The sequence below is a fragment of the Coturnix japonica genome, chromosome 8, assembly GCF_001577835.2.
Source record: "Coturnix japonica isolate 7356 chromosome 8, Coturnix japonica 2.1, whole genome shotgun sequence".
Classification (NCBI taxonomy): domain Eukaryota; kingdom Metazoa; phylum Chordata; class Aves; order Galliformes; family Phasianidae; genus Coturnix; species Coturnix japonica.
The window spans coordinates 12,406,285-12,424,572 of record NC_029523.1 but is presented as its reverse complement, the minus strand read 5'-3'; the positions used below and the strand labels follow the sequence as shown (position 1 = coordinate 12,424,572).

Genomic DNA, 18,288 nt, shown 5'->3' with positions numbered 1-18,288 from the left:
TTCATCAGGATGCCAGACAGCATTTTTACCTGCAAAAAGTCACCAAAGCATGTCTGTAAGCATCAACTGTATTTGTCAAAGTTTGTTGTAAGGGAGTAGATAAGAAAAGGCACTCCTAAGTCTTACAGACACCCATGAGATGGATGCTCCCTTTCTCCAGTCCCAAACGACCACACTGAGATGTCCCTAGCAGTGTTCTACCACTGTGAATGAGCACAGACTTCCTCACATGTGGGAATAGAAGTTCTGGTTCCTCACAAGATACGCGGGAGCTGTACATGGGGAGATATGTGGGAGAGCTTGGATGCACCCAAGCTACATTTAAGTTTCACAGTTTCAGAAGGATTTTTTTTTAAACACTTGAAGCTTTTATAAGCTAGTGAAATACAAACAGCTGAACTCTAATTTGTTACCTGGTACAACATAGGAAGCCTCCATCCACAGATTCCTATAGTGGTGTCAAGGCACCATGCTGGCTATGCTCAGAATCATGGGGAAATTATTGCTGTGGGAGTGGAAGTGCAACTGTAGTACTGGATTAAGCTGGTGGTTTAGCTGGTGCAGAGCTTTGTCCTTGGCCATAGCTGTTGCACATGTTCAAGGACCTTTGCAAGCTGTAGTTAGGTCACATCTGTTCCATTTAAAGATTCTTTTAGTCTCCAAGAGTCAAAAGCATAAGAATTTCTGTCTTTTCTAAAACATTTAATTCTTTACTCAACAGTATGTCAAATCTGACTAAGCTTGCTTTCTCGTTTCTTTCTTTCATTGTCAACTCCTTTTCTGGATCCCACTAAACTTCAGATATAAAACAGTATCCTGAAATAATGATTTCCCCAAGGAAAATATACATTGCATTAAAAAAAAAAAAACAACTTTTGATTTTGAATGCAAAACATTTCATGAATATCTTCATCATGTTCTGCAAGAAAATCAAATAGCTCTTCCCAACGACTCATCTACATTTGCTATCGTTTTTTAAAATAATATCACAGCTCAGCTTATCAGCTGATATGATACATCATTATCTCAACCAGGGTTTTTCACCTCTCTCAACCTGAAAGCTTTCCTAAGTTTTTACCACTTTTTTGACCAAACTTCTCTTTCTGTAGCCTGCTTTAGCGATGCTGCAGAAGCAGGAGTCTTATTGACCGATGTGACAGATACTCTGTCTTTTCCATTCCAGTTATTTTCACAGTACACAAAGATGTGATGCAAGGAAAGCCACTTGCATGAGTGGATGCACAGGGAATTGAGGATGTGTGGCAAGCGGCAGCTCTGGGCTTTCTATGTTTGTAGATGTCAAACAGACATGCAGCAATATCTCTATAATTCTACTTCAGGGCAAAATATTTGCCAAATAGTTGCAGATGACTGTATGCTTCTATAATAACAGGAAGAAGCAATGCAGAGAAATGAAATGATTCCAGCACTGGGGTTAATAATTTTAGGACAAGTCCAATAGCCCTCGTTGAAACTGTACACATGAGAGGACTGGCGTCTGACAAAATTTTTAATCATAAGGGAACACTGAGAGAACTGAAAACTATTTTAAACTAATGGAAAGGGACACGGCACATTAAAAATTTAAAAGGATCTCTCTTCAAAAGAGATTCAGTAACACCATTCAATTTAAGTTTCCCATGAGCCTCAAAAAATAAAGTATTGAATAGACTTTTATTCATATTTCATGAAATATTAGAATTATTTATGCTCCTACATAATTTTGCTGAAAACTACAGTTAAATGAGCACCACCTGTGAAATTTACATATTCTGTATAAAGTCACACAGACAAGACAAGATTTCTTCAGGCTGTAAAATCTGCCTCAGTCCTCAGACCATCACTACAGGACAACACAACCTGAGCAGATGCAGATTTTGCTCAGGAAGCCAATCTGAGACTCCTTTCAGTCCTTCGTTCTTCTCAGCCGTATGGCAGGTGCTTATTCTGCAAATTCCCTCAGTTCCAGTTTCTATAGGTTGTCATAACTCTAATCCTTACAAACTGCTGCAGCAAATGTAATGAAGCCCATCCCAGTTCTGCTCAGTGCATCCATCAACACCCAACACTTATCAAAATTTAGAATTAATGGATGTAGCACCAAGAGTTCACAGAATATCTTTAATATCTCGTAAGACTCCACTTCAACTCTATTTTTTCAACTGCCTACAATTTCTTCAGAAATACTATTGCTGTGTTTTAATAAAATTTACAGCTAGGCTTTAAAATTAGTGAGATGCAACATGAAAAACTGAATCAGATTTTCACTAGTTCATTTTTTTCCTAGATCATAATTTATGATACATTAGCCTTATGATACATTATCATTTTAGATAAAATTCTAGAATAGTACTACATTTCTAAACAGATCTTTGTCTCCATTTCAGTATTTCTGTAGGAAGAAATAGTATAAAGGAACCCATAACAATACAAGGCATTTGGTTAATTACAGTTTCACAGAATTACCAAGGTTGGGAAATACCTACAAGATCATCCTGTCCAACCATCCACCAACTAAAAAAAGGTTTAATGATGTAAGTTTCACTGTGTTGCATCTACACAGAAGTTACTCCGTTTTTAGTGAGTATATAATCATTTAATTGAATTTCTTGATTATCAAAGAGAAGAGCAAAGGAGCCACAAGAGTAATGCAAGAAATTCTAGGTTTGATCCAGCTCCTAATAAGAGCAGCTGAAGGGGGCTCTGTTTTTCTCTTGATATCTCCACTGCACTACAGGCAGATAACCCTTTTTCCTTTCTGCTCTTTTACCCTTTTTACATTCCTTACGTATGGAGAAGTTAAAACTAACTAAATAATATAATGCTTAATATGGGGACACGTACTCAGGCACTGCCTGAGATTATTCTTTTCAATAATTTTTAAATAGTTGACTAATTGGATGAATCAGACACTTGAAAAAATTAAGTGCTCAAAATTCTCGCTGAATTATGGAGTTTTAGATGCATCTTAGGACTTACCTGTCAACACATTACATCACTGAACAAGATGACTGTCATCCATCAGTCACACAGGACAAGAACCTCCTCAGATGACTGAAAATACCCAAGGTTGTATGCTTTTCCTCCAGTACTGAGACTGTACACATTGCATTCAGAATTATACCTCCACAGAGTACAGCAGGATTTGTCCCCCTGCATGCAGCAGTTCTTACAACCACAAAACATTGAAAAGTCACATTCAAAAGTTAATCAGTTGCATTTTTTCTTCACATTTAGAATATTACTATTTTGGATGTATACTAAGGTGGATTTATGTCTGCAGGAATCACCTGAGGAAAGGTATAGGAAGAAATGGAAATAAGTTACAGTTTTTGTTACTCAAAAGCAGAAAATCTGTCCAGAACAATTTGTATTTAATGGCTGTTTTAGCTCAAAAGAGGCCCTGAAGTTAAAGAATAAACAAACTGTCAGAGGAACAGAGAATAAGTCTCTTAAGATCAGGGTTAAGGTTCATTGGTACAATTGCTCTAAGGCAAAACATTACCACATCTTGGATTAATCCTGGCATGTAGATAAATATAAAGGTACAGCAGTAATGCACATGTAGTGCCTCTTCTGTGACTGCTGCACATGCAATGCATCCAAAGGCATAATACAACATGTAATGTCTTGTAAAAGTGAATTATTAATTCCAAATATATTGAAACAGATTTAGAAATTCAGAAAAATAGATAATAATAAACAAAAGCTAGATAAATATACTCTGTGGTCCCAGGCTTGCATAAACTGTATTACCCTTCTTCAAGCCAAACACAGACTCCAGCCAGAAATTCATCTCAAGAAAAAAAAAAAAAGCCAGTTTCCTGATCTACAATTGGCCTTCAGCTTTTTTTCTCCCTCACAAAGCCTCAGCATTTCATTTTTTGTTTTAAAAGATTACATTTACACATCTTGACCACCCCATGAAGAAAATCAGACATGCACAGCGCACCTCCATGCTGGAGGATCGTGCAGGATTTGGAGAATAATACAGAAGCCATTGCACACACTCTCTGGAGTAGTTCACCCATATTTCTCTAAGTGTTATATCACATTACTGAGCAAACATTTACTTTAGCATCAGTTGTATCAAAGCCCTCTTTCCTTCTCTCTGCTCATAATGTCCAAGAACGACAAAGTCTAGGGTTTAGCCACATCTCCCCTTCTTACTATTAGAAATACACCTCCTCCACACACTCCGTGCCCTTCCTCGCCACAGGAATTCTCTCTCTTAGAGCTGGATCAGAATTATCAGAATGCAGGCTGCAGTCCCAGCCCAAGTACTCTAATCCCCATTGCCACCTTCAGAGCTGCCACTGCCTCAGCTCCACACAATGCTGAGGACCACGAAAATCTGGACACACGAGAGGCAGGGACAGGGCTCCTGCTGAAAGCACAAGGATCCTCATCTGCTCACTATGCATGGTTATAGTTACCACAGCACCTCACCCAATGCTAAAGTCACATTTCACTGCACTGTTACAGCAATAGACATTTCCGATCAGCTGAGGAATGCTCCTAACAGCACAGATTGCAGGACTGCACACAGCTGTATGTCTACACTGCTTATCCATCCTCCTTTATTTGCAGAGCTGAGCTATGATGGCGAAGGAGAACAAGCTGCTGTTCTGCCAGCAAGCATGTGTGCTTATTTGGAAGCAGCGTGCTATCATTTCTCCTCTAATAAGTACTCCACAAAAGAAGAGCAGTAACAGCCTGAGATTTCTGGACAGTGCAAAGTCAGGAAAAGTGTACTGCTCACTTACGAAGCCTCTCCATTTGCTGATATGCTGCTCGCTTCACAGACTCCTTGGCAGAGGGATGTGGAATATTCCCTAAGGCCTCAACTACTCGTTCTTTTTTCCATTATGGTATTTTAGAAAAGGTTACATTGTCCAAGCTTTATCTAATAGAAGCATAGTAAGAACCATAGTTGGATTCCATGATTCTATGAACCAGCACTGGTAACAGACTCTCCCTGGCTAAATTTTAAAGTTATTAAACATCTGTTAACATAACATGCCTGTAGATGCTGCTAGCAAGAACTGCTGTTGGAATGCGCAGAGAGAGGAGGAAGGAGAAGCAGGCCTTGCACAAGTTTTGCACTGAAGTGGATGTGGAATGTGGTGTGGCACAGGCTGAAAATGCAGGTCAGAGTCCTTGCAGGATGGAGGCCTGGGAGAAGGAGTTCATGCTCATGATATCACTGTGCAGCCCAGTGCCAAAGGCTTGCATATGCAGTTTGAGAGCCAGTTTCTCCTTCGGCTTCAGCACCAGCATCCGGACACTTGGCTCCAAGCCTTTTCATCCAAGCATTATTATAATGTTAGATATTTTGAGCACATAAACATACAGATTGTTTTAATTTACTGCATATGTATGTGAACACGCAGCTAGTGACCTTAAAGGGATTTGGCCCTAATTGGTTAGTTAACAATTTGGTTTGTTTTTAAAAGACGTTGCTATGATAGTTCCACACATGCAAAGAGCCAACAAACAGATCACTAAGCTCCATTAAAGCTGTTAAATATCACAGTCATACAGAACCTAAAGCCATGTTAAGCCTATACGAAATATGGTCACTTAACACACAAAAATTTCACTAAACCTATAATCGTATAAAGGCTGTGACAAATCAACTGATATCCATATAGGAAAATCTAATTACAAATTGATTAAAATTGTTAAAAACACGACAGCCTCCCTCAGAACATCTCACCCTGCACACTCTAGTAACAACGAGTATCTCTTACTTCCCACACCCACCTTAGTAATGAAGGCATTTGGTTGCTCATCTCTGCTCTGTAAAAAACCAACTCCTTGCAATACCCTGTATGAATTTAATATCCCTGCCTACAGGTGCAACCATTTGTCAAACCCCAGTATAACTGGTGATCCTGACCAGGCTGGTATTCAAACAGAATTATTTAGAAGTGTCCATTTTTTCAGTAAATAGGCCACTAATCTCCTAAAAACACAGTGCTACATGAGTTTCCTATGTGTTTTATTGTAATTCACAATTGCACACTGAGCTAGGCCACAGTTTACACAATTAGGGAGCAAATAAAATGAAGCCCTCTTGAAACTCAGGATCTAGAAAGGAGAAAACTCCCTATCTGTGTCATGGTCTAATTCCTGGATATCCCACTGCTGGCTCTCCCAGATGTGTACAACATGACCTCAGCCCATCCTGAAGCCCCTGTCCCTCCACAAAAATGCACACTGACTGCAGTATTCACCACATCCAGGGAGTTTGTATTCTCACCTCCCTGTTCTGTACATGCTACACTGCAAGAAAAATCCTTTCTGAATGCCAGTGATTTCACCAAATGCCTGCTCCACAGCACAAGCAACTTGGCTGCAAGCAGGAGCAATCAATCCACTTATAAAATGCAGATTTGAACAGACAAAGCTCTCAAAAAACACAGAATAGGAAATGCCTTCATTAAATGTGACAATGGACTGAAATCACTGCCTCAAATGGCACAGCAAGCTCTCTCCCAATGCAGCACAACTCAAGTCTCAATACAGCACCAGTTGCTGAGGCACTAGGATCTCTGGGGGATGCCTCCAACAATCCTCAGGAGAAATAGCTACAGAGTACTGTGAGTGTGGGAACATACCAGTTGTGTGCCTCTACCCCTAAAGAAGGAATTTCTGAACATAAGACTTATAGTCTTTACTTACTGGCTCACAAAACACATCCCAAAAGCGCAAGAGTAAGTCTTCATGCCTGGGAGAGAAAATGCTATAAACAGAGGCAGCACTATGGCACCTGTCTGCACACTATGCAGAGAAATACACTCCCTGTACCAACTTCTAGGTGCACGTGCCAGGCTATTCCAAAGACAGATGGCCAAATTATTCCCTCTCTGACAATGAAACATATATAAGCTGTAAATAGCCTTATAATTTTAAGGATAAAAAAATCCCAATAGAGCTGTATACAACAAGTATGTCCTCCTTTCACATTCTCTCACATAGGTGACTAGTTCACTTAGACAGAAACTACTCCTAATGCTATAGCAATTCTGCTTCTTTCTTTTGAAATCTCTCCTTAAAGTTTATTATCATGTAGAAGAACTGGTTTTCTTTTTTTTCCAATATCACATTGTCTGAATTCTCTCTCTTGTTATAAATATCATAAAGTATTCAAATTTTACCTTGTCATATGTTGAATTTCTGAACAGGGACATCACGCTTTGCACGTCAAACAAGCAATTTGACACAAAAACCCAAGGCCCAAGCCAGTGAACCACGGATTTCAATTACCTTGAAACAAGTGGAGAACTTTTTACCAGTTCTGAGCTGACATCTACTGGTAGAATGTTGCAACAGCTTGGGAATCAGGAAACGCACAGCAAACCATTTCAGGAAGGATCTCCAAGTGGTACTTGGTGAAACACCCTGGGGTTGAAAAGGATAAGAGATCCAAAAAGTACGTACTTTATGCAGTTTTGCTCCAAGTATAGTCAGATCAGGCCAAGCATATGGCTGGGGTTTTGTATTTTAGGCATGATGTTTTATTAATGTCAAAGACAGTTGAAATTCATTTCAAACAGATTTGCTTTGGGTTAGCTTAGATCATAAGGGGTATAAACACATAATAGCCTGCAATCACAGAAGAACAATTTAAAAAAATCTTAGGTCTCAGCTGAGGCACAGCAATTAATGACTGTAAGGCAGAATGATACAAAGATGGTAACAGATATTCAAAATGTTATTTATAAGGAAAAACTCACCAACATGGATACTTTCACTGGGAAATGCTGAGGCAATCTCCACCAGGGAGCAACCTCCAAGAGATGCTGCCTTAGCGGTGGTCAGCCCTTAAATGAGGTCTAGAGGAGATGGAGTCAAGCTCCACCCCTTCCAGGAGCACAGCTAAATTACTCTCACCTGTGCTCCCACAGCTGACCCTACACTTGCCTCAGCTGATTAATCAGAGGTTCAGGCTGTGATTACCAATTTCCCATACAATGACATGCTCATTCTCCTAACCAGCTGCAACATAGAGTCAGCCCAGATAGCAAAAAGATACAATTGATGTATGTTTGAAATTCAAATTATGCTGAAATAAACCATTACTAAATCAGAAAAAGATTATTCTCACTGAGACTTGTACCAGTGCAAGAACACTCCTTCAACAAAAACTTCTAAGCTCAGTGGGCAGATGAAGCTGCAGATGCATCTTTTCCAACCTCAATTTCTCTATAGTAGAACAGAGACTGGAAGAGTGGGGAGCATCCAGCCCTTTTGACACACATGAAAGTGGTACTCAGATTCTTTGGAGGGAATCATATGATGGTAACAGTGCCACGTGTAACATTTTAAATAACAAATTAGATCCCTAATTTATGACCAAACACTAAGAATTTTATCATGTGCTATTGCCTTAGGCAAATGTTAGAAAACTTAGAAGAGAAAAAATATGTCCCTTTCTGACATATTCAGAGGGAAAGAGATGAAATTCAGACTCAATATGCTGTTTCATTTCTCCTGTTCATTGCACCCCAGTTGGTTCCAGTAGCCACAAACTGTACATAAATTTAGCACTAATATCAACCATCATTATCCTGGGGAATGCAAGACCATACTGAACAACCTGATCCTTTTCCCTTGACAATCAGCAATTGAAAAGGATGCTGAAAAGTTGGCTCTAACAGTTTTGCATATCAGAAGAGCTCCCTTTTCAAAATCAGTGGAATTTCTAGAGTTTGCACTATTTTTCCATTCTCTCAGTATACCGAAAGGCCACAGGATGGGGAAAAGAACTGTTGCATACTTGTACAGAAGCATGTGTTAAAGTCCTATTCAGGGAAGAATGCACACCAGCCTTCTGCTACCTGAGGGTTTCTTTTCTAGCTCAGTTTAAAGAGGAACTAATATTTCCACAGGATACCCTCTCTTTCAAGCACAGATACAGTCTCAGTGAAGATATCCAGCACTGCTGGAAGAAAAGAAGCAAGCTGGCCGTTGGAAGTGAAGGTCTGATAAGACAGAAAAGACTGTGAGGAGGAATTGTAATCAGGGAGGGAAGTAAGGGCAAAGGAAGAACTTAGAAGATAAAGGGTAAGCAGACATCCCTTACCACCCAAACAGCACTAAGGCCGGGCAGGAAGCAAGGCAGCCAGTTGGACACAATAGTTTAGGGTAAGATGAAGTATCAGAAAACATCCCAAGGCAAAAAAGATTAGCAACCTGCAGATGAGGAGAGTCCAGGGGAGCAGCAGCAGAAGTATGAGAAATGTCTCACTGGTCAACTGTCAGAAATAATTTACTGAGACATAATAAAAGAGTTTGTTAATTTCCAGAGAAAGACACAGTTGCCAGCTCCATCATCTCATAATATGTCATACGGCCCAAACCAAGATCATTCTGCAGTAGTGCCTTGGTCAGACACTCACTGAAGGCTGAGTTAATGAAGTGTGAGATGTCTGTAGTAAGTGACACCACTATAAATGGTGGGAAAAAAAATAAACAATAAATAGCAACAAGACTGATTTCTAGGATGGATGAATTCTTCTTAACAAGTTTTCTGTACCTGTTATAGCCTTTTGTGTACAACTATCCCAGTGTCGTGTCTTTGGCTGGGAGGGAGTTAATTTTCTTTATAAAGGCTCATACAATGCCATGTTTTGGATTGTGACGAGAATAATGGTGATAACACACCAATGTTTTAAGATGTTGTAGAGCAGTGCTTACACTAAGCCAAGGACTTTTCAGTTTCTCACGCTACACTGCCAGTGAGGAGCTGGGGGTGAACAAGCTACTGGGAGGGGACAGAACCAGGACAGATGCCCCAGACTGGCCAAAAGGATACCATCTGATGCTGTGCTCAGCAATAAAAGCTGAGGCGAAAGAAGGAGGAGGGGGATGTTCGGAGTGATGGAGTTTGTCTTCCTGAGACACTGCTACACGTGACGAACCCTGCTTTCCTGGAAGTGGCTGAACATCTGCCTGCTGATGGGAAGTAGCAAGTGAATTCCTTGTTTTGCTTTGCTTGTGCGTGCAGCTTTTGCTTTACCTAGTAAACTGTCTTTATCTCAGCCCATGAGTTCTCACACTTTTACCTTTCTGATTCTCTCCCTCATCCCATCTGGGGAGAGCAAGTAAGCAGCTGTGCAATATCTAGCTGCTTGCCAGGGTTTAACTACAACATATGGGTACTCTGGCATGGTATCTTGTACTAACGTAGCTTTATACATAACTGGGAAAATGATTCAATGAGTTCAACAACCAGCATGGGGGAATAATCTTTGGTGCACCCTCACCTTGAATGTTGTGCGCAGTTCTGTTCTCTCTATTATAAAGTGGGTATTAAGGTACTTGAACATGTCCAGGGGATGGTAACAAAACTGATAAAAGGGTTGGAGGGCAGTATCCTGTGAAAAGAAGCTGAGGAAACTTGGTCTGTCTAATTATGAGAATTCTGAGAGGTGACCTCATTGCTCCCTGCAGCTTCCCGAGCAGGGGAAATGGAGCAGGCTCTGCTTCTTTATAGAATGTGAAGGAATGGCATAACGCTGCACCACGGGAGGTTCAGACTGGACATCAGGAAAAACTTCCTTACCATAGGGGTGGTCAAATATAGGTACAGGCTTCCCGGAGAGGTGGTTGTTGCCACAAGCCTGTCGGTATTCAAAACGCCCTCAGTAAGATGCTTTAAGTTTTAATTAGGCCTGAAGTGCTTGGGCAGTTGGATTTTATTATGTCTGTAGGTTCCTTTCAATTGAAATATTCTGTTCTATTCTATTCTAAACTAAAGGCAACTCTTTTGAGGTAGTGGAGTTATTCCAAATTTACAGCAGTATCTGAGAGCTGAATTTGACCTATAAATTAAAACGCTAGTCATCATTTTTAGTTTCTCTGTCTTGCTATAGTCTAGAGTTGACTTCCATAATCACATTCTGTGTGTGTGGGGAGCTTCAGTCCCCTTTGCTGTTTCCTAACATTTCTGAAGTATTCGATACTTGCGTGGTTATGTGTGCTGCTGCATTATTCACACTGTGAAGTGGTACTTTAAATATTCACTGGGAGAATAAAATGAACATGCTGTAAGCGATTGCTTTAGGGAAATACCATTCAATTATAATGAAGTATTCATTCATAAGGTTTTGCTCTTGTTTGCATTTGGCACATTATAAGGCTGATTGAACAGTCTCAGAGCAACAGCCAGAAACACAAAGTATACACCAGTGTGGGGAGAGGGACAGGAAGGATATAACAGTTGGAAATTTGATTCCTAAATGATCTTGTCTTACACATCCCCACAACCCATACAATTCTGCAAACGCTTGCCCTTGTTCAGCGTTCTGTTCAAGACAATATTGCTGCAATGCATTAATATGTGCATCAGCACCCCCAGGGTTGTTTTCAGACTAATATTAGGAAGTAACACTACAGTAGCTCAGACATTATCTCACGAAACCCTATTCAGATTTAGGTCAGCACAATGCAGAAATCTGCCACAGGAATGACAACTGAAGTGCTCTGTCCAGTGCACTGCTTCCAGGGAAGAACTCCAGTATTTTAGGAAAATGTATGACAGATAGGAAGACCATAGACCACTTCACTATAATCTCACATTGTAAGCAGGGATATAGGAGGATTCTTTTTAGTATAGGCAGTGATGAAAATATGTCTTATTTCTTTTTCCACTTGGTATTTTCATGCTACTAGAAAGATTTTTAAGAACTTGATTCTGGCCCAGATGTATTACCTTCCTTATCACAAAGGTTCTGATGTTTTAAACTGCTGTTTAACATTGCTATGGACTGGATAAAAGCATGATAACGTCCATGTTTCTAAATCAGACTGGCTCTTTAATTAAAAATCTACATACTACTATAACTAATTTATTTCCAATTTCTTAACCTTAGCTGTTAGTACATAATGACCTAGTATACAACTGACACTGTTTATCTCTTCTAGACAGTTTTTACATAGAGGTTTATATTCAGGAGCAGTTCATCTTGCTTAAGGGATAAATGGCTATTTGTAACAGAAAAATTCACTAGAAGAGAACTAGCAAACATCAACTAATATCAACCATAGCAATTGGGGAAAAACAAATAAAATTTGCAAAATGCCATTTTTTTCATTTAAAAATGAAAGAAATAGATAGTTCCCCCACTGTATCTGGTTAATTACCTCCAACAACTTGTACTTTGACACCCTTACAAGGATTTTAACTTTCCCTTCTACACATGGGAAATACAGATGCCTTTGTTGTAGGCCAGATCCCACTCAACAGATGTTCTCTGTGCTTGTAGATATCTAACAACTATCAGTGAGACTTCATTTAATACACTGAATAGCTGAATCACTTCCTACACAATATCTAATCCCAGCCACCAACCTATTTCCCCAGTGATGCTCACCAGGTCAGTGGAGTCTTGCTTGTGGTTAGAATCCTTGATGAATAACACAGCTTCAAAAAAGTGCTTAGCCCACTGCAGAAGAGTAAACTGTCATGACATATTCCACCAGACTGCCACTCCATCTCAGCCTATGTATCAGCCCCTAAAAACTGATAGTCTGGAACTGGTCAGATATCTTCTTCTAATCTCTCACCTGAATGGATGGTGCTATGACTGTTTTGGAAATAGCAGGTACCAGGTGAAGACAAAAGCATAAAAGTGACCTCTCTACTCTTTTGTTGGCTTTTTCTCCTCTCTCCCCTTGGGAAAACTGCTGAGCGCACCGTGACCCAGAGGTCATAGCCAGCCAGAGCCAGTCAGCAGCAAACACTAAAACTGCAGAACTAGCAAAGAATACTACAACATTTTTTCTAAGGTTTTTTGGTTGCTTTTAGATGTTTTTCAAAATATCATATTTAAATTCAAGAAAACTATCCTCGTGCATTCTTTTCTCAGCTTATTTTAACATCAGATATGCACCAGATAGAAAATTGAATTTTAAAGAAATCCCCAAGTGATTACTAACCAAACTAACATAGTTTTCAAACACAGCATTGCCCCACTCATAGACACAGCCAACTCAGCCAACTGAAAATTTTCACAGAACAAGGACAGATTCAAAGGAGGTTAAGCAATTGCAAACTGGAAACTAAGGAGAAAAAACTAAGTAAGACAACAAACAAGTACACTCAAGAGACAAAAGTTTCTCTTTTCTTTTGCCACTATTAGAATTTATACCATTACCTTTCCCAGCTCATTGTTTGATAGAACAACAATTATTTAATATATTTGCTTTTAAAATTCAGTAAGGGATTAGAATAGCATAGGCAGGTATGAATACCATAGAATGCTTAAACAGATATGATATTTCTGCATCCCTGTTATACCATCTATATTGTTTATATCCCTCGACCTTATTTTATTGATAAACTAGTAAGTGAATAAGTGTGATATTAAAAAATAAAAAAATAAAATTAAAAAAAACAAACTGGTGTCTTAGCCCTTAACAGCTGCTCTCATTTTATACAGATAACTTCCCAATTAGAATTGATCACACACTAGGTTTTAGGTAAGGTTATAGGTGCACAGCTGTGTTGGTGAGTAAACCAAAGGACTGAGTAGATTATAAAGACTTTTCTGTCCTTTCTTCTAAAGCTCTGTTCTTCCTTCTTCCCTTTGGTGGGGAGGTGCTATATTCCAGCTTTTCTTAAAACTGAGGTAAAAATGATATCTAGTCTGTTCTAAGGGTACCAATTCAGCTTTGAGTTATCTGAGGTCTATAACATAGACTGATTATGATAAAAGCTGTAAGTCAGTGGTTTTTGTGGCCCTCATACTAATAAAATGGTGCTCTGTGGATAGATATAAGGGGTTTATTGTCTTCCTGAAAGAAAATTTGGCTGCTTAGAGTAAGGAGGCAATGCTTAGATCCAGGTGGCTGTAGTACGTTAAAATAAGAGGCTTTCTTCAATACTTCTTTATAGTAATTTTTTATGAGATAATTGAGTGTTAACTAACCAAAAAGCTGTTAGAAAGGCCTTGAGGAATGTTATTATTCAGTTGGTAGGATGCTAACGTTTATCTGAGCCGTTGCTTCTGACTTGGACGATGTGTTCTACTTCAGTTGGTATAATATTGAAATATAGCATGGGAAAACATTTTTTTTTCCTCTCGAGTAAGTGAACTAATGCCCTCTCTGAGATCTATCAGAATATTAGAAATTTAAAAAAAAAAAAAAAAAAAAAGCTTAGTTTACTTTCACTGTGGCTCTTCAGAGATACAGTGTCTTGCTAAAAGCACTGATTTCCATAGGGACATAATCATAAAAGCTATATGCTTTTTACTCTTAAACTGTATCATATTGGCTCAAACCCTTAAAACAAATGTTAAAGGGGGGGTACCCAAAGCTTCTCAGAGATTGCTGACTTTGGGGCCAGCTTCAGCATCTCAAGAACGCACAGGGTTGTGAAAAGGTTGAAATCAAACTACTTAGCTGGCTACAACCTCATCACTCTCTTACTTTAGAATGCAAACTCTCATTTTACTTTTAACTGGAGTGTTATGTGACCAAGGTGGAGAGGGGGAGTACAGGGATGGATGACTCAAGCATAAAGCCTTGTCTCTCCCTTAGACAATGCGGTCTTGGCTCGTCTGGTGGGACAGAAGTTAGTTTCTACACTGTAAATTAAGGTTAAAAAAGACAGGCACCTGGGCCCAAGACATTTTTTGTATTACAAACACAAAGCTCTGATGCTCTGGTTTCCTTTTACTTTGATGCCAATACCATCAATTGAAAGATATCTGCCTGGTGTAAATGATGAGACTGAACACATGGGGGAGAAAGGAGAACATGTCTTCAGCTTCAAGAGCTGTTAAAGGCTTGCTTTTAAATGCAGAAATAAGAACAAAGATGGAAGTATGTGATATGTAATGCCACACAGAATGCAAGAGGGGAACATAAGACTAGGAGTGTGCTGATTACAGTATCTATTTAGCTATTTAAGACTTTTTCTAAAACACTCATGAAATACTTCACACAGTGATCAAATCAGACTGGTTTTGCTGCTTCTTTAGCAGAAAGAGGGGCAGATAGAGAGTAGAGTAAGTAATACTTGATTTAATGAATGCACAAAAAGTGACTGTTACCTGGATAAAACAAGGAGCTAATCTTAAAATATGAGAAGTGGCCTTAATGCAGAGGAGGAAATGAGACTCTTAGCTTAATTTCTGCAGCACAGTGATGGACTGTGGGGGCAGACAGGAGCATGAAATCATGTAATAGTATTTACATATTGCTTAGCCTGCTACTGGTGTTATCCATTCTAAAACACAGCCACTCTGTCCTTGTTTACCTCCATGCTCTATTTCAGAATGGTAACGATTATCATAGCTGCTTATTGCAGTTTTTCCTTTTTTTTTTTTTTTTTTTTTTTTTTTTATAGCCTAAAATGGAGGGTGGGGAAGTTGATCTTTCACAGTCCTATTGTATACAATAAAGCCAATGCACACTGGCAGAAAAAACAGTTGCTTTTCAGGCTTGTGTAGATTATATACTGTTATAAAATGTACTTCTAAGCTAAAATATTTTCGTGGTGGTGACAGGACTTTTCTGAGTTGAGTTTGGCAGAGGTGTGTAAGGAAGGTAATGCACAGGTGTTACTTTGTGCTAGGTGAGACTTGTGTGCATTGTAAAGCTGTTTCTTAGGACATGCCTCTTCTGTAAGACTCCATCTGCTGAGGTGGGGATGTAGAGAATGTCTTCCTAAACAGTGAAAGATGAACCCCTGAGGAAGTTTATTCCCAGGGAAATCTTGCAGAACTCAGCAAGCTTTTTTTAATCCTTTTCAAGTGTAATTATTTATAACTTAAAGAACTGAACATGGTAATTCAACACATCCAACTGGATGCCGTGGAACAAGTATGTCTCTGTTGAATCATAACTGTATGTCTGTGACGTATCACTGACACGTCACAAACGGAATATGAATACACCAATAGCAGTGGATCTAGATGTCTCTACTGAACAGTAATTTTCCTCCCTTCAGGTTAGATGTGTAATGAAGATTTTGGAAAACGTGGATGTATGTTGAAGATGTCTCTTCCAAGCCAGCGTCATTCTCTTATTACTAACCCTCCTCCACCAGAATATATAAACACCAAAAATAGTGGGTGTCAAACAAACCAACTTCAGTACTTACAGAGAGTGGTCATGAAAGCCATGTGGCGACACAACTTTTCCTGGCCGTTTCATCAGCCCGTGGATGCAGCAGCACTGAATCTTCCAGTAAGAACTGTTTCAGAAATAGAGTATTATCCTGTTAAGTATTGCAGTATTTGTGAATTAAGATCAGAAGTCTACTTTAGCATGAGAACTGCTTTAATCACTTCCAAGAGCAAGAAAACTATGCTTTCTGTCGCTGGTTAATACTAAGTGCTACATCTTTGTTCACTTTCCTTTCTGAGACTGTCAAAATTTCTTTAAGGAATAAGAGCACTCACATGGGCCTTACAGAGCTTCTTGATGTTGGTATTCTGTGCTGTCTATCTTCTAATTCCCCACTAATTGAACTGTGTTTCTTAATACTGGGTATAACAATGTCTTTTCTTCTTGACTTTTTTTTTTTTTTTTTTTTTTTTTAAAAAGGGGGGGGGGGGGGGGGGGGGGGGAAGTTGCCAACCTCTTTCTAAATACTTTGTGGTGAAAAAGCAGATCTGATCCTAAAATAAACAGGCAAATATCTGGAACCAATTTGATGTATTTCACTGTGATTTTTGCCATGTGCAAAATCATTAACACATTCCTGGACTAAACACAAGGTCCTGTGATAAGTTGTCTTAGTTTAGGTACTTTAATAGTCCAATTTTAGATCGTTGCAGCTTGTTCAGTCAAATGAAAACATCAGTAATTGGCATTATATTCCAGGTATTTCAACTTACCTGGAAGGTACTAATTTTGTCAAATGAGTAGAAAGGTGATAACACCATGGTATGGTTCCTTCAGTTCATTATTTTCCAACTTTGGTGTTTTTAGTCCTCTCATGTCCAAGACTAATTGTACATAATGTTCCATGAAACATAATGCAGTTTTTTCCTCTTGCAATCTAATTTTTGTCATTGTGTCAGAATCATAATGTCCTCATATTCAAGAGATTTGTTGTGAATCTTTGAAAAACACAGGATTACTACAGCATTATAAAGAAACCCATGGACCTGGGCACAATTAAAAAGCGTCTGGAACATAATTACTACACAAAAGCTGCAGAATGCATTGATGACTTCAAAACTATGTTCTTGAACTGCTACATATATAACAAGGTAAGTGAAACAAACGCCTCTTATTAGTAATTAATTATAATGAATGCAAACAAGTGGAAACTTCTAACTACCTATAGAACTTGTCAGTGTCTTCAAGATTTCTTGAAACTAGTTCTGTTTGAAATGGGAGAAGGCTTTGCTGCTAGATTTGACTGAAGACAGAGGTGAGGCTTAACTTGCCGTTAACATCTGAATGCATGGTTGTCATAGCATGAGGGTTCTGCTGGCAAAACTTCAAGGTTTATTTTGCACAGCTTACAGCACAGTGTAACAGCTAGACAAGACCAAGGCCAATTACTCTGAGGCATGCTTCTCTCCTCCATTAAGCTTAAGACAACCTAACTTAAGCTGAAGTGTATCTCCCTGAGCTTTGACTGTGCTTAAGTATCTTTGAGCTTTCTTCAGACCATAAGAATGAATAAAGGAATTGCAGTCCTGCTCCTTTTTTCCCTTTGCTATGGAAAGCATACAATTATACAAGTAAATAGGACAGGGCAGTGTGAGGGAAAGGGGCTGTTATTTCAATAGGGAAGTAACTTGTATTAGATAGGGAATAGGGATGACTAGTGCCTCTCTGGTACAGTTGACCTGTTATTATGAATTCAGTATAGACCATGGTTAGTTGAAAAAGTAGTGCTTTATTACTGCAGCTTCTGCACTCTGAATGCTATCAACTTTATTTTGCAGGCAGGTGATGACATTGTGTTTATGGCCCAAGAACTAGAAAAAGTGTTCACGCAGAAAATAGCACAAATGCCACCAGAAGAAATACTGATTCCTGACAAAGGAAAAAGAAAAGAAAAGCTGCCAGAAGGTAATAGCTATGTGCTGGATTGTTAACATTAAATAAAAGCTGGGAACAGAGAGTTCCCTGTAACTGGTCACAACTCAGCCCAGGAGTGGTCAGGATGCTCTCCATCTTTCCCAGAACATACTAGACCAGCAACGCTACTGCTTTGGCAGACTCAGTGCAGCTGTAATATTGTAAAGGAACCTTCTACTAATGTATTTAAGACAAGGAATAAAAACTCATCAGAATATGAAAACTGAC

At 39.1% G+C, this 18,288-nt stretch overlaps 1 protein-coding gene and 1 long non-coding RNA gene across 4 annotated transcripts in view; one reads left to right on the top strand and one right to left on the bottom strand.

The window, feature by feature from the left end:
• Positions 1-9,767: 9,767 nt before the first annotated feature.
• The window catches only part of BRDT (bromodomain testis associated), a 24,357-nt gene continuing 15,836 nt past the window's right edge, over positions 9,768-18,288 (top strand). The window contains exons 1-4 of one of the 3 annotated variants that reach the window (XM_032446257.1): positions 9,768-10,005; positions 15,968-16,206; positions 17,100-17,237; positions 17,925-18,051. In XM_032446257.1, the coding sequence (XP_032302148.1) occupies positions 15,973-16,206; positions 17,100-17,237; positions 17,925-18,051 (499 nt within the window). In that variant the 5' untranslated portion in view covers positions 9,768-10,005; positions 15,968-15,972. Of the gene's footprint in view, positions 10,006-13,539; positions 13,641-15,880; positions 16,207-17,099; positions 17,238-17,924; positions 18,052-18,288 lie in introns of those variants that run through there. The other 2 variants (XM_015870414.1, XM_015870415.2) reach the window with 2 other exon arrangements.
• Positions 16,107-18,288, bottom strand: part of LOC107317557 — a 22,128-nt gene continuing 19,946 nt past the window's right edge. The window contains exon 4 of the long non-coding RNA XR_001556923.2: positions 16,107-16,213. This is a non-coding gene — a long non-coding RNA (uncharacterized LOC107317557). The remainder of the gene's footprint in view (positions 16,214-18,288) is intronic.